General features: G+C 34.6%; 1 protein-coding gene across 10 annotated transcripts in view; it reads left to right on the top strand.

Annotated features, from left to right (window-relative positions):
- The window catches only part of TTLL5 (tubulin tyrosine ligase like 5), a 392,042-nt gene that overhangs the window by 248,989 nt on the left and 125,651 nt on the right, over positions 1 to 17,402 (top strand). The window contains exon 31 of one of the 10 annotated variants that reach the window (XM_051977561.1): positions 15,676 to 16,886. The exons of 7 other annotated variants lie outside the window; for them this stretch is intronic. In XM_051977561.1, coding sequence (XP_051833521.1) covers positions 15,676 to 15,778 — 103 coding nt within the window. In that variant the 3' untranslated portion in view covers positions 15,779 to 16,886. Of the gene's footprint in view, positions 1 to 8,035; positions 10,621 to 15,675; positions 16,887 to 17,402 lie in introns of those variants that run through there. 2 more of the 10 variants (XM_051977564.1, XM_051977563.1) reach the window with 2 other exon arrangements.

The raw sequence follows: 17,402 nt of genomic DNA, 5'->3' as shown, positions 1-17,402 counted from the left end.
ATTATTTTATCATGATAACTTTCTTTTAGAATAAGTAGCTCATAAATGATGGTATCCTTTCATATAAATAAATATGTATGTATGCATATGTATAATACATGTATTTTTAAAAAAATTTGTAATGAAGTGAACAAAATCCTTAAGTGTCAGTTTAATATATTAGTTAAGTAGATAAAAGTATCATTTTAAATAATTCTAAAGGGGAGGGAAGTAGTACCAGATATAAAGCTCATGGAGAAATTCAGACCATAACATCAGTAGTTTATGGATTATGTAGATTTACTACTTTCCCCCATATTCAAAATATCCAGGTATCAAAAATGTAAGATCTAACTTTACTTTGATTTACCTCACATAGAGATTGAAAATGGTGGTAAATATAATGAAACTATGAAAAGTGATTATGTAATCCTAATAAACTTTTCCTTTAGCAATTCCAGTATATCTCTCCTCCTATCTGTTCTCTGCCCAGCAACCTATTGTCATTCCTAATATATTCCGAGTTTCAGAAAACTGACTAGTGCTTGGGCACAGTTTTAATAGCTAATTATTATAATTATATTAGTATTAGATTTGCTACTTAAGTAGCTTGTTTTAGAAAATCTACCTATACTCAGGTTCTTCAAGACTATGCCAGCAGCACACAGACTCCCTGACTAGGAGAAAAAAGTATGGCCCTAAAAACATAACTTATGTTTTTTGCCTAGCTAAATTCAGAGAAATTCATTCACCAAGCCTGCTGCAAAAGGAATTAATTTTTTCATGCCAACTCTGGAAGACCACCACTATTGTAGAAGTATTGTATACTAAATTATCTTTTTTAAAAGGATGAAATGACACTGTAGATCCTTAAAACTTATAAATATCACTTAATATCTGAAATAAATATCTTCTTAAATATTTTGCTATAAGGAGAAATTCTGAATATAAAACTTTATTGCTTTACTCTGCTTTTATCCCAGGAAACTAGTCCCATTCTTATCTAAAATAATTCTAGGGGACTGGAGGTTTTAACTTGGTTCCATGTAACCCTTGTTTCACAGGACTGTTGGTATACTAGGTCATTTCCAGAATCATCTCTCAGGAATCCTAAAGATACCTGAAAACTTCCGAGTCAATGATAGAATTAGCTTGACTTCCCTGAAGTATTTAAGTGAGGATGAATTAGGGCCTAATCAAGATTGCCTAAATTTTATGCCACACAGGATCTCTATCTCAGTTCTTGTCTGTGGAGGTATTTGGCCCTTGGAAAATTAACCCAGCTTATTGACTTCCCATTTTTCACACAGTTAGAGTTAAGATAGGGTAATTTAATTACATACTATAAAAGAAGCCCACAGATGTGAGTTTTATCCTGTTTCTGATACTGACTTACTTTAAGCCATTCACTAAATCTCTTTTTAGATAGACATACTTAATTTGCAAATTAGGTTGTTTTAAGAAATTTCAAGATTATCTATAAAACATTGATATTCCTGGAAATGAATGCTAAATAAATATGTTGTTATAATTTTAAAATTATTTCTATTGTGATAATGAATTCCAGTATTTATAAACATTGACATTTCACCAAAATAATGGATGATCATAGTCTTGGGTTACCTTATGAATTAGAGTGAAATTTTTAAGAGAATCTTGTTATTGTTCATACGTTTCATCTCTACATATTGGAGGATTCAGTGAGTTGGTAGCCACAGGAATGAAAACTTGTGACTCATAAAAATCCTGCATAGTGTTATTATTTTTTTTATTTCCCTGTGGTGTTTCTATTGTTCTTAATTTTTATGGATCACACAAGTTTTTACCAGACAACCTTGTTGTTCCCTTACTCCCCTCATTTTGGAAACAACCTCAAGTGTGGCCCAAGGGCTTTCGTCTCCTATAGGTCAATGTGAGCTCAGCTCCTCAAATCCCTGCGTTCTTTTAGCCTGTCTGGAGTTCATGCTTTGTTGTGGGGAGAGGAAGGCAGAAAGCCTATAACTTGCCCAGACAGTCTGAGGCCTGGCCATTTAGCTCCCTAGACACAGTAGACTTGGACTCGGCCAGCCATTCCTCTGTTTCTTTTCAGAGAGAATCACTGAGATTAACTGCAGGCTTTTCTCCAAAGGAGAAGAGAATTGGGTTCAAAATATGTTTAGGACTCAAGGACTAAAGTGTGCCTTCAAATCAAGGCAAGCTTTTATTAGGAAAATAATGTGTCACTAGAATTTGCAGATATGAAAGACTTATCACCAATACCTCCCTTTTAACAGTGACTATTGTGGTTTCCAGATGCATAAGTGCTTTGGCTCCTTTTTACTCAATAAGGTGTGTGTTTTGGAGAAGGGGAGACTTTCAAATTATTTTATCCAATAGAATTATTCTTTCTCTAGACACAATAGATAATTAGGTACTCAGACTTTATTAATGTTGGTTTATTATTGCCAGACTTCCGCTGAACCTAACCACAACAGGAAGAGCACATTTTTCTTTTTCTAGCATTCATTGAGTTAATAGAAAAAGTTTTCCTCTGTGGGAGTTAAAAGGGTTACTTACTATGAAGAACTGGCGGCAGCAGTGGCTGCTGCTGCTGCTTTGAATGATCTGAGAAGGACAGGGCCTCAGACAGCTTGGCAGGAACCTAAGGTCCTGTTTTGTTCCAGTCCCAGCCCGCCCTTGTGGATGAAGCTGTCAGGGAATCCCATGAACGTCTGGCTTCTGCTCTTTTGCGTGTTTTTCCAGAATTTGTCACTGAAGTATTTTTATCCATCCCTAGTTTTTTAATGCACAGAATCTGGATATTTACCTATTCTTTAACACTAAAAGTGGGCAAGATTTGAAAATTGTACTGTTTTGCATTAGCTGATCTTGCTGAACTCCTTTGTCACATTGTATAAAGAAGTGGTCCAATCATCTTTTCAGAAGAGTGATTTCTGGCATTTTTGTCAGGGGTAGCTCTATCTGGGCCAAGCACAAATTGAATAAATGGATTGTTGTTGGTTCCCTCATTGTTTCTGCTGGGTATGGATCAAAATAAAGTACCATATCTGAGAATTAGAATCATAAGGTCCTTATCATAGTATTTTTTTAAAGTACATTTTTCAGCTGTTTGTTTCCAAGCTTAGCTGATTCCTTTTCCCTTCTCTAAAGTTGCCTCTTTAAAGTATTGACAATTCAGGCCTCATACTGTAACCCTTATATGTTTAATCAGTCATTCAAAAAGTATTTATTGAATATCTTACAAGTGCCTAATATTTTGGTAGGTGATATGACATGTTATCCCCTTCCCTTTCCAAAAAAAGGACATCATTTATAGTTTACTTAAGGATATAAGGCAATAACTTTTTGTCACTCTTTCCAGTACTGAATTCTCCTTTCATGCCTCGGATATGTTGGGCCAGGAGCAGGAATAAACATAGCCCTTGCCTCTGATATATCTATAACATATAACATAACACAGATTCTTGTTACTGTTATCTACTAACCTCTGGTTAGCCTTCTTTTCTCAAGAAGTTCAGTACCTAGTTTAAAGTCTTTCTCTTTACCTCAATATATGGCCTAGTATTTGGGCACTCTGTATACAAATTGTTGTCCCCTCATAGCACCCTTCACTCCTACTCTATAAAACTTCAATTATATAACTTATGCCTTCACTCTATCTCAGCCATCTGTAGTTATTGTCATAATCTTGGTCTTACAATCCCTTTTAATTTTACTGTCTCAAATGATTCAGAGTTTTGCAATCTCTTCCTCCCTCTCTTTCTATCTCTTCCTCCCTCCCTCTCTCTCTCTCTCTCTCTCTCTCTCTCTCTCTCTCTCTCACACACACACACACACACACACACACACACACACACACAATGAATAAATTCTTACCTTTCTCACTGCTATGAAATCTATTGTTTGTATTCAGCTTTACCTTCAGTCCCTTTTCTTCTAGTACATCATCTCTGCTCTGGTCTTACTTTCTTGGCTTCAGTCTTTACTTTAGAGTTTACCATTTCAGTATTGTATTTTTCACCTTGAATTCTTTTGCCAGTCACAGTTTGCCAAACCCTAATACTGGGTTCTCCCACCATCCCTCTTTTCAACTCATTAGTCATATGCTACAGAACATGTTGGAGAAAATCATGAAATCATGCTACCTGATCTATCACAAATTAATATTATCTCATTTCAGCTGGATCTTTAATAACTAAACTTTTATTCCTTTACTCCTTCCTTCCTGATTTACTGTCATAGTCTCAACAATAGTTACTACAACATCCCTTCAAAGCCTTTCCACTGCCTTGTGTCTCCTCCCTCAGAAAAAGATCTCTCCTTCTACATTACTGAAAAATTATAGGGCATCTCTTCTGAGTTTCTCCTCTTCCACACTGCAAAATCTGGTTCCATTATCCACCATTTTCTCCTCCTTTGTTCCATTCTTTGAGAAAGGAGTCCTCTTTACCACAGATAGCTCCTCTATTTGTAGCTTTGGTCCCACCCCCTTTCTTTTCTGATCATGCCTTCTTCTCTCGTTTTCAATCTGTCTTAAACCAGTGGCTCCTTCTCCGCCAACTCCAGATATGCCTGGATTATCCCATTCTTTAAAAAAAAAAAAAATCACCTGATTCTTCTGTGTAATGTTCTTCTATAAAATATAATATTCTCTTGGAGCAGGTTTCTTGGGGGGTGCTTCTGGAGGCAGCCCTAGTTTCATTTCTGAGTAATCATCCCAAAAGCAGCCAAGAATTAAAGTCCAAATCCTTTATTTTATCCTTAAAAGTCTTGTCTCTTTTCTTGGGGTCTGGTTAGCTTTAATAGAGGCCTATCTCTCTCCTTGGTTCCAAGAGCTTAAGCTGCCTTCTCTGGCTTGTGAATCTCCTCCACTGAAACCTGGCTAAGGCTCCGAGAGCTTCTTCTAGTGGGCTTCTATTCTAGTGGGCTTGTCCTTTAGTGGGCTTGTCCTTTCTGGCCCTAAGATGATCTCCTTATATATCCCACACTGAGTATACACCAATCATTATATCATTAGGAAACCATTATTTGTTGTAGGATTAAATCAATGCTAAACTAGATTTAATCACTGTCTCCTCAATTCCACTTACTTAGCACCTTGTAAGAATCCTAACACTTCTGGCCCCTTAAAATCATGGTGCTATCTATATTTCTTCTCCCCTTTGAAACCAAATTCTTCAAAGGGGCAACCTACACTAATAGTTTCTATTTTTAAACATTCTAATACTTCTCCATCGCTTATGTTCTAGTTTCCAACACTACCTCTTGACTTAAACTTTTCTATATTGTTACCAAAAATCTCTTCCATGATTGTTTTTTAATATATTATTTGCCTTCTCTGAGACTTTTGACACTGTTGATCAGTCCTTCTTCCCCAATACTATCTCTTTCTCTGGGCTTTTATGACACTATTCTGTCCTATTTTTCATCCTACCTCCCTGACCATTCCTTCACTGGAATATTATTGAAGTTCTACCAGTTAAACATGTGTTTTCCTGAAGACCTGGTTCCTCTCTTCTCTCTCCATTTTCTTTTGGTGATGTCTTCAGCTGCCATAGGTTCTATCATTGCTATGCACATGACTCCCTAGTTTCCTGAGCTTTAGTTCCATTTGCCTCCTAGAGATTTATATCTTCCTATTCTTTTAGATTCCAATTCAAAATGTCCATAATATAACTTATTATATTTTCTCCCAAACCTATACCTCTTCCTAAATACATTTTTCTATAAAGCGCACTACCATCCTTGAAGGATACAATTTCACAGTCTTCAACCACCATTCCTCATAGCTAATCAGTGACCAAGTTTTATCATTTCTTCCATTATATTTTTATATATATACTTCTATTATAATTTTAATACTCATTCCTTTCTCTCAGTTCACCCTACTAAATTCCTACAAGTTTAGTCTCTAATTATCTCTTGACTAGAATATTTTATTAATATCCTAAATTATACCTTCCAGGTTAGTATTCTTAAATACTTCTCTAGTAACAATTTGCTATAGTGTCATATTGCATCTAAGATAAAATATAAACTACTTAACTAGAAACTTGAAACCCTGCACAAATATTCTGTTATCTACCTTTCCAGAGTTAATTCATATTTCTTCTTTTTTATACACCCTATATTCTAGTCAAACTGACCTACTCGCTGTTACATCCTTAACTTGACCTGCCATTTCCATTTCCATGTACTTTTGCATAGATTCTACTTCATGTCTGAAATGCATTTCCTACTCAACTTTCCCTCTTAAAATCCTTAAAATTTCCCACTTAAAGTCTTTATTGATCCACCTATTTTTAAGGTCTGTATGCTTCCTGAAATACCGTATAATTACTTATGTGTAAATTGTATTCCCCCTAGTAAGTTGCTTAAGGTCAAGGACAGTCTTTTTTTTTTTTTTTTAAATCTCTGTATCCCTAGTACCTAACATAGTATCTTGCATGTAGTAAGTGATTGAAAAATATTAGTTAAATTGCATGACACAGATCATTCAAGAATAAAAACAATTTACTGTATGAGTTATGTTTACTTAGTCTGTATTATAATAATACAATATAGACAAGTTTAAAATGAGTTAAAGAAGGGAGATGTCTGATTCTCTAAAAAGTACACAGGACTTTCATATCATTATTGAAACAAGTCACAACATCAGTGATATTAAACTGACATCTCTCGGAGAAAATGGAATTTTTATACCCTGCCTAGTAGGAACTTTGCCATTCCATTTCTTAATGTATGCATTAACTCTGAGGAGAATAGAGACAGTGGCCCTTTGTTAACAAAGGAAAGAGAAACATAAACCTGAGTTTGTATTATAGGGACTGCCCATTAGATAACCAGGCAAAATGAAGAGAGAATGCTAAAAGTTATATGTTCTTTCCTTATGTCCCTTGGTACTAACATACTATCCCTCCATTCAGTCTGATTTTCTTTGTTAACTAGTCTCTCATCAGACTCTCCTCAAAGCCATCTCCTTTTAGATACAAAAAATTTCACTGAAGCCTGGTGTTCTTGCCAGCGCACATTCACATTTTCCATCCATCTCCTGGGGGTCCTACTTTGAGGTTGGCTTTTTTTCTGTAGGATCTTAGAGCTCATAATTTGGTACTTTATCCTATTATATAAAAGTGATTCTCCTGCCAAAAAAGTCAAATCAAAAAAGAGAAATCTCAAAAAGTTTTTTTCACAATTGTTTCTTCTTTTAGAATTGTTAGAAAGTGATTTCACTTTGCATTCCCATTTTTTTTGTTTTCCCCTTAAAATAATCTCTCTTCCTATCCTTTCTCCTACCTTTATTTCCCTCTGAGCAAAATTTAGCTTCTTTACTAAATATATATTTCTATTTGGGACCATTTCATCTCTTAACTAACTCTATGACCTATAACCTCTGCAAGAGATTTAACTTCTCAGTATAGTGCTAAAGTTATTGCCTTATGTTAACCTGAACTTTTTGACCTATTCTATTGCCACTCATACATCAAGAATGGCTGGGTAACAGCATGTGTACTGTGCCAGGACCAGAATGGCCAGGCCTTGTGCCAGACACAGACAGTTTGGGCAGCCCAGCCCACCCCATTGAATACCAAGGAAAGAAATTAGGGAATTTTGGAGTTCATCCAAAAGTAAATATGGCTGGGCTTCCTGCCAAGGACCAGGCTAGGTGGGTTGAGATCATAGGCATTGTGCCAGAGACAATGAGGAAAATATAGCACTACTCATCTCTACAAACTAGAATAAAATTCAGGTTGCTTTGTGATGTGCTATTCTTGCATTTTTTTTTTTTTATATTTAAGCTTAAGTGGAATTGTATGCATGTGTCTAATAATGTATGAATGTTCAGACAAGATAACCAGTTTTAAAATCTCTTAAGATTTCCTGCAAAAGCTCAGAAATGTTGCCTTGTTTTTAAATGTCCAGGAAAATCATGTTAATATCTTGGTTAAAAGAGCATAACATAGTGGCATGTGCTAAAATGAATTTTTTAATTAGAATAGGGGAAACAACAGAATTGACCTGTCTCTTCACTTGTCTTAACTTGTATTATTGTTAGATCAGCTCCTACCGTTAATGTTGAGCAGGAGTTCCCCAAAAAGTGATGACGGAATATTTATATGTTTTTCTCTGGATCCTGCTAAGAATCACTGAAAAAGTCTCAAAGAAACTTTCCTTCATCTCGACTCTGAGAAAGCGACGTGGAATGGAAATGAGGAGGGCAGAAGTATTGCTGGGTTCAGAAGTCCTTTAACTAAAGGGTCTTTTTTTACATCTCTAGCATGCCTATTAATAAACTCTTGTCCTATAATAACAGACAACAAATGAGTCATTTCTCTTGGTTAGAGGAGCTGAGAGGAAAAAAATTCCCCTATACTTAACTTTGTTAGAGTGAAGTCTTTCTGTACAATATAGTCACAGAGGAGGATTTAGAATTGCACGTGTAAAAATAGTAAAAATCAATCATAAATTTTAGTATTTTCGAACACTGTGTGAAACATTTTAAGCACTTTATAAATTCAATTTTTTCAAATTTTCAGTATAAAATAATGATTTTTTTAAATTAAAATTTTGATAAATTTTTTTTCCAAATAAAGACAATGAAGAGGACTAAAGATTAAAGGCCAATTGAAATGTGTACCAAAAGATAGGCAGGAAATCCAAGATTTTCTGAGAAATAGGATCAGAAATAAGATCAGAAAAAGGACATTTGAGAGAGATTCTTCCCTGCTCTGAGTTTTTCTGATGACATCATCAACTCTATAATCAGTCATTTCAATTCCACAAACATTAATCAGTGTTAGGTACAGAAATGTTCCAAAGAAATCCTGCTGAGACTTCATAATGTCAGATGACTGCAAGTTCTAAAGGCCTAAGGAGAATATTGCTTTGAGTATAAATTGGAAAGACTTTGAGTATAAATAGTCTAGGTAGTAGGTTGTTCATTAGATTTAAAAATTAATCACATTTCAAAACTGTAATTGCCAGCATCATTTTGGCATGACAATGGTTTCATTATATTAAAATATAATATAGATTTTTATTTTGGGTTTTGGGTTTGGAAGTTTTTGAAGACTAGTCTCCCTATCTTGCCCAGGCTAGAAATGCAGTAGTCACTCATGGGCCTGATCCCACTTATGAATAACACAGGAATTTTATTCTACCACATTTTTGACCTAGGCCAGTTAATTTACTCAGTAGATAACCTAATGGAGCCCTACCCTCTCCTAGAAGTATTACTGTCAGACTTAATGCAGATACCCTTTCAGCGTAGCTAACTGCAATTCATTCATGCCTCCCCCAGCAGCAGGATTTACAGGCATTCACAAACACATTCAGATCTATACTTGTAATTTTGGATGGGTCAGAGTATATAGATAGAGTGATGATTAACTTTATCAGTGAATAACTAATGTGACATATAATCCATTAGTCATATAGCTAATAACCAATTATTTGAACGTCTCTTTAAATTAATATCTTGTGTGATGTTCCATACATAAGTTAAAGCAAGGTATCATTTGCTTGATAAAGCAATGAATGGATGAAGGGGTGAATTTAACAATTCTTTAAGTAGGATTGTAACAGTGACAGTAGTAGGACAATGAAATATGGACAAGAGAGAATCTTAAGGTCCTAAAAATCCCCAAACTTCAACTGTTGAGAAATAATAAAGATGAAAATGGCAGTGATATCTCAGATGAAAATGTTTTTCTATTCTTCCACATCTGCCACATCCTTGGTCCTTCTTAACTTGTTCTTTGTTCTCATCAGATCTTCTGGATTCTTCCCTGCTCTGATTTTCTCCCATCACATCATTAACTCCATAGTCAATCATCTGAGTTCCACAAACATTAATCACCTGTTAGGTATAGAAGTCCTACTGAGGCTTCATAATGTCAGATGACTCCAAGTTCTAAAGGCCTAGGGGAGAATATTGCAACTTAGAAAGGCTTTGAGGTAGCAGATTGTTCATGCTATCTAAGGAATGGCATAAGTATTGGCACTCTGAATTTGGTTGCTAGGTGATAAATTTTTTTTTACTGTGTAATGATCCACAAAATAGATCAAAATACAAAACATCCCTCAATCCTGTGTGGTCTTCTTATGTCACACTTAAACAGAAAATAATAACTGTGGACCATAGATTGACTTAGAAAACAACAAAATAACATCAATTACATTTTATCATATTTCCACATATTTTGCTAAATATTTCCTATTTATATTTTAATCTGACCTGGGTAGTACTAGAGAGTTTTGCAGGCCAGAGGCACTTCTGATCTAGAGTTGTAATGGCAGAGTGCTAGAAGGGTAGAGAATTTAAAGGATTATATAGTTAGGTTACTATTTATGAATTATATATATAATATGTAAATATATATGAATTTTAGTTTGATTGTTATGATCAATAATACTTGAGAAACTAAGTAATATTCTTACTGACATTCTCAACTTAAATTAGGTATGAGATATAAAAACATTGCTACTAAATAGAATAACCTTCCATTCAGTATAGCAAAAAAAAAAAAAAAAAGCCAATTTTAAAAGTTAGTTTTACTATATGCTTAGTAGGAACGAAATGAACAATTATCTTGTTGCAAATGTTGGAAAATGTCATAGATATCAAGAAATGAAAGAAGATAAAGGATTTTTAAAAATATCATATGTGATTACATCATCTCTAACAGTTTTATGACTTTTATCTCCATTTCTTAAAGAAATTTAACCAAGGCAAAACAGTTGCCACATTGAGAAAGTATAAAGATTTCCAAAACTATGTAAACCAGCAAATAGCTGATCTCCTTTCTTTGCTGAGAGATATGTTGGCAAAGGGTTGCCCTCCAATTCACCTGGGTTCGCCCCTTTCGGGAAACTCAGCCATATTCACTTTTGGCTTTTCTCCAAAATATCCTATTTTCTTTTCCTAATATTCATTGGGGCATCTGGATTGCCTCAGCTGCATTATATTTGCCATCATATCCAACTTCTGGTCCTGGTACTGTACTTATGTTCCTAGTCACTCTTAATATGAATGACACTAGAATCCACTAAAAAGTTCAGCTTAGAATTCAGCACTATTTGTCAAACACTGTGGAGGAGTACCAGAGAAAATTATAAGCAGAATCTCCTCCCAAAATGGCAAAAATCATTAAAGAGAAAAATGAACCTGGAAACAGTGTGGCATGAGACATTCCAGGAGCATTTGTAGATGAAAGTGGAAGACCAATGACAAATAGATGTGAAATAAAACAGATGTACTGGTATCTCCATGGTTAGCTATTCCTAACAGTACCACTTCTGTACTTACTGTGCTATATAAGGAAATGGAAATAAACTTAAAAGAATGAATTCAGGAAGAGGGGCTAGAGCATATTATGTTCAAAAGTGATCTGTTCTGGAAGTGATATAATTTTAAAGGTACATGGAGAAGGACTTTTCAGAATATCTCAAAGATGATGCCCCTTCCTCACTGGGAAAGATTATAGATGGTATTATTATGCCACCAGAGAATGAAAGAAAAACCTCAACAATTATCCATAACTACATCTAAGTTCCCATCTTTATAAAATCTTTTTAAAATATTATTTTGGCATCCTTTTCTTCTTAAATTTTAAATTACAAATTCTCTCCCTCTCTCTTACACTCTCACTCACTGAAAAGACACAAGACAAGCAAAGCATTATGATAATCAGTTAAACATGTGAAATCATGCAAAGCATATTTACATGTTAGCCATATTTTTAAGCAAGAAAAATAAAGTGAGAAAATTTTAATTTGTATTCCATTTATCATTTCTCTTTCTGGAGGTAGATAACAGTTTTTCATCATGAATCCTTGGAAATATCTTGAATCATTGTATTGATTAGGATAGCCTAGTCATCATTACAATTTTATTATTACTGTACACAAGGATTTCCCACTTCTCATTTCATTTTACATCACTTTGTATAGATCTTGCCATGTTTTTCTGAAACTACCCCCAAGTCATTTTCCCACAGCACAGTAGGACTCCATCATAATCATATGCCACAACTTGTTTAGCCATTCCCCAATTGATGAGCATCCTCTTGATTTCCAACTGTTTGCCATCACAAAAGAGAGTTGCTGTAAATATTTTTGTACACATATAAATCCTTTTCCCTTTTCTTTGATCTCTTTGGGATACAGACCTAGTAGCGGTATTAGTTTATAGCCCTTTGGACATAGTTCCAAATTGTTCTCCAGAATGGTTGGACCAGGCCAGTGAGTCCACCAACATTTCATTAATGTACTATTTTCCCTCATCCCCTCTAGCATTTGTCATTTCTTATAGGTGTAAGGTGGTACTCCAGAGTGATTTTAATTAGTCCTTCTCAAATCAATAGTGATTTAGATAATTTTTTTCATATGATTTGTAGGTAGCTTTGATTTCCTCTTCTATAAATATCCTTTGACATTTATCAATTGGGGAATGACTCATTTTTATAAATTTGATTCAGTTCTATAATAGGTATATATAACATATAAAAAATTAAGCCTTAATCACAGAAAAACAGCTGTCAAGATGTTTCACATTAATTCATTGTCTATGCAAATAAATTGTCATTTCCATGTTTATCCCTTTTAAGTAGGTCAATTTTTGATTTTTCTTTGAGATCACGATTACTACCCATCTTTTTTTAGTTGCTCCAGCCCTTTATTATAACTCTTTATGTGTTTTTCTCTTCCAAGTGTGTCTCTTATAAACAAGAAGACATCTAGTATCTAACATTGTTAGATCCTAGAAGATAATCCATTCTGCTATCTGCTTTCTACCATGCAGTGTTATTTTTACTAACTGTATTTTCCTCCATTTCATTTTCTTTAATTTCTTCTCTTTTTACCCTGTCCCTTCTCAAAAATCTATTTTGATTCTCAACACTGCCTTCCTTAATCTGTCTTACTTTCCATCATCCTATGATAAAAATATCATCCTCACTCCTTTCTCTTATCCCTTTCCCTTACTATTTCCCTATTCAGTAAGTTGCATTTCTATACAGAGTTGTGTGTGTGTGTGTGTGTGTGTGTGTGTGTGTGTGTGTGTGTGTGTGTGTATTTCCTTCCCTCTTTGAACTATTTACAGTGAGGATAAGATTCAACCATTCCTTGCCATCATCATTTTCCCCTCGTCATAGAAGATCATTCTCTTTTATGTGAGAAAATTTTCACCGTTCTCCTTTTCCCTTCTCCTAGCATATTCTTCTTTCTTACCCCTTCACTTTTTTGGAAATCATTACAATATAATTAATTCACATCTGTGTCTTCATTAATTCACATCTGTGTCTTCAATCTATGCCCTAATAATAAAAAAGTCCTTAGGAGATAAATGTGTCATCTTCCCATATAGGAATGTAAAAGATTTAACTTTATTGAGACCCTTAAGATTACTTATGTTTACCTTTTTTGTACTTTTCTTGAGTCTTGTGTTTGAATGTCAGATTTTTTATTCTTCTCTGATCTTTTCATCAGGAATTCTTGAAAGTCTTTTATTTCATTAAATATCCAATTTTTTTCCTCAAGGATATACTGTGTTGTTAAGTAAGTTATCTTTTGTTGGAATTTGAGCTCCTTTGCCTTCCAGAATAGCATATTCCATACCTTTCTCTCCTTTAATGTGAAACCTGTTGAATCATTGTGTGATTCTTATGGTGCCACAATATTTGAATTGTGTCTTGTAGCATTTTCTCTTTAACCTGGGAGTTCTTGGAAATTTTCATTTGGGGTCTTGTTGAGGAAGTGATCAGTAGATTCTTTTAATTTCTATTTTACCCTCTGGATCTAAACTATCGAGCAATTTTCCTTGATAAGTTTTCAAAAGATGTCTAGTCTTGTTCTTTGATCATGGCTTTCAGGTGGTCCCAAGCAATTCTTAATATTATTTTTCCTTCATCTGTTTTCTAGATCAATTGTTTTTCTGGTATTTTGCATTTCCATCTTTTTTCATTCTTTTGACTTTGTTTTATTCTTTCTTGATGTCTGATGGAGTCATTAGGTTCTATTTGTCCAATGCTAATTTTTAAGGAATTATCTCCTTTCCCTTTCTCTCCCTCCTCTCCTCTCCCCTCCTCTCCCTTCCCCTTCTTTTCCTAAACTTCCCCAACCATCCCCAACCTCTTTTTCCATTTGGTCAATTTTGCTTTTCAAGGAATTCTTTTCTTTGATGAATTTTTGCACCTCTTTTACGCTTAGGCCAATTTTATTTTTAAAGGTGGTGTTTTTTCCAGTATTTTTGGTACCTTTTCTACTAAGCTGAACTTTCTTTTCATAATTTTCTTGTATCATTTTCATTTCTTTTTCCATTTTTCCAGGAATACTTGTTGGGCTTGGGTCCAATTAGCATTTCTTTTAGAAATTTTTAAAAAGCTGTTTTCACATTGTTGTCTTCTTCTTGGCTTATATCTTGGTTTTCTCTGACACTAAAGTAGCTTTTAATGGTCAGTTTTTCTTTTGCTTATTTTTCTAATCTATTTCTTGACTTGGACTCTGCTCACCTGGCAGTGGGTAAGCACTGTCTCAAACTTGGTTTTTTTCTGTGCTGCTATCTTCAGAGCTGATTTTGGAAATTTTAAGTGCTTCCAAGGTAGTGTGATCCTAGAAGAGGTATGGTTTCTGCTGTTTTGTTTTGAAATCTAATCTTTACCCAGGAAGAGCTAGCACTATCTTTACCATGAAATCATGACCAGGGCCCCTGTTCCCATATAACTGACCCCTCCTATTATTCTTTGCTCTAGAAATGTGACCTCAAAAAGCATAGAGTGAATAGAGTTTCTAATCAGTGCCAGCTGTATCCAATTCCAGGAGAGGTTTCCCTGTAACCTCACTCTAACCAGTTCTCAAACCCTTTACTGTTTTTGGACTGAGAGCTCTTAAAGGTACTTCTCAAATCACTGGGATGGACTCTAGAGAGACTTCTACCTCAGGGTGACAAATTTCTACAGCTTAACTCCTAAGTTTTCTTAGGCCGTAAAAATGTTTTATCCAAGCTTTTGCTAGTTCTGCCACTCTAAAATTTGATTAAGGTGTTATTTTAAAATTGATGGAGGGGAATGTTGAGAGAGTTCAGCTGAGTTTCCTGTAATCAGTGATTTTCAACTCTTCTCTATAAAATTTTTATGATATCAGTTCATGTATACATTGAAAATATAAGAATAGAATAATTAGTTTTTCCAGATTTTTTTTTTTTGCAACATATGACATAGAAGACATCCTATAGATAATTTAACCCTAATCATGCTCATTTTATAGATGAGGAAACAGAGGAGCAGAAAAGTCGATTGATTTCCCCAAAGTCATTCAGACAGTAGGCAGCAGAGTCAATATGCAAACTCCAGTTTTCTAACTCCAAATGTAATCTCACACTAATGCATTGTTGATGGAGTTGTGAAGTGATCCAACCATTCTGGAGAACCATTTGGAACTAAGCCCAAAGAGCTATCAAACTGTGCATACCCTTTGATTTAGCAGAGTCTCTACTGGGTCTGTATCCCAAAGAGATCGTAAAAGAGGGAAAAGGACCCACATGTGTAAAAAATGTTTGTAGCAGCCCTTTTTTGTAGTGGCGAGGAACTGGAAATTGAGTGGATGTCCATCATTTGGGGAATGGCTGAATAAGTTATGATATATGAATGTTATGGAATATTATTGTTCTATAAGAAATAATGAGCAGACTGATTTCAGAAAAGCCTGGAAAGATTTACCTGAACTGATGCTGAGTGAAGTGAGCAGAACCAAGAGAACATTGTACACGGTAACAACAAGATTATGTGGTGATCAACTGTAATGGACTTGGCTCTTTTCAACAATGCGGTGACTCAAGGCAATTCCAATAGACTTGGGATGGAAAATGCCATCTTCATCCAGAGAGAACTGTGGAGACTGAATGTGGATCAAAGCATAGTATTTTCATCTTTTGTTGTTGCTGTTGTTTGTTTGCTTGTTTTTTTTTTTTTTCTTTCTCATGGTTTTTTTCCCTTTTTGATTTGATTTTTCTTGCACAACATGACAAATATGGAAATATGTTTTTAAAAATTGCACATTTAACTTATATCAAATTGTTTGCTGTCTTGGGAAGGGGGGGAGGTAAAAGAGGGAGGGAGAAAAAATTTGGAACACAGTTTTACAAAAATGAATTTTGAAAACCATCTTTACATGTATTTGCAAAAATAAACTGCTATTGAAAAAATGAAAAAAAATTACAACCCCCACCCACACAAAATATAGTCACCCAGTTATCTAAGAGATTTATAGAATATAATAATTATCTGTATTTATTGTTTGTTAATTACAATCCAATATTTGATTTGGTAGATCAAAATGTAATTTCAAAAGCGCTCCAAAACATGTATATCACTGTCCTGTTTACATACTAAGTCATTGTCTTCTGTGTATATATTAAGACATACAATGTTCCACAACAGATGCAAACTTGGAATTAGTTTTGTTTAAAGATCGATGTTAATTGAGGCATCAGATGGGAAGAACTAGACTTACCAAAGATGTTTGGCATTGTCATGAGGAATGTAAGTCCAGACATTCCTCCTTACTGAAGGGGTTGTTCTAATTTAATCAAACTCTAAAAACTCCTCAGTGTTATATTTCACTGAGCTCCCTAGTCACTAGAGGAAAAAAAAAAAGTCATCTTTGCTATCTCCTAAAGAAAAATAAGATGTGAAAATATTTAGTGCCTTGATTAATGGCAGGTATTTGAATGGCTAGGCCATTAAATTCAGCCATGAATATAGAGATTGTCGGTAAACACTAAAATTAAATAATGAGGTAGGTGCATAATTGAATAGAAGAAGCCTAGGTCATATTAGGGAAATTTTGTACTTTGTTCAGTGACCACCATGTTTCTCACTACAATAAAAGTCCATCTTTTTTAAGACCAATTTTCTCCCAGTGATTCTTTAATTCTGCAGATCATGAAACACCATAACCTTAGATGATTCATAATGTTTCCAAAAGGAGAATAAAAAGATATGCATATGTGTTTAAGCACACAACGTCATATGATGGCTCGCACATAAGAATTAGGATAAAAGACATCTGGAAAGAAATGCAGGCTATTCATGTAATGAGAGCAGGACATAATCAAAAGCCCAAATATTAAACTCACATCCACAAAATATTTAAGGAACCAAAGAAAGATATCTAGCCTTTGAGAATAAATCCATGATGAAGGATTCATGGAAAGAGGCAAAAATTGCGCAACAGTGAGCTGCCATCCGTACAAGAATAGTCCAATCAGTGAAATACTAGTGTCTTTAAAGTATTGAAATGCATAAACCACTTTGGTTGTTTGTTCTTGGAAGAGATACAAAGTTTTCATGAGACTGGGTTTTTGTTTTCTTAGGATCTATTGTCTTATAAGGGTTAATTGGATACATGTATCCACACATACAATA

The sequence above is a fragment of the Antechinus flavipes genome, chromosome 2 (assembly GCF_016432865.1).
Source record: "Antechinus flavipes isolate AdamAnt ecotype Samford, QLD, Australia chromosome 2, AdamAnt_v2, whole genome shotgun sequence".
Classification (NCBI taxonomy): domain Eukaryota; kingdom Metazoa; phylum Chordata; class Mammalia; order Dasyuromorphia; family Dasyuridae; genus Antechinus; species Antechinus flavipes.
Note: the sequence above shows the minus strand (reverse complement) of the source record. Positions and strands in the feature narration are given on the sequence as shown.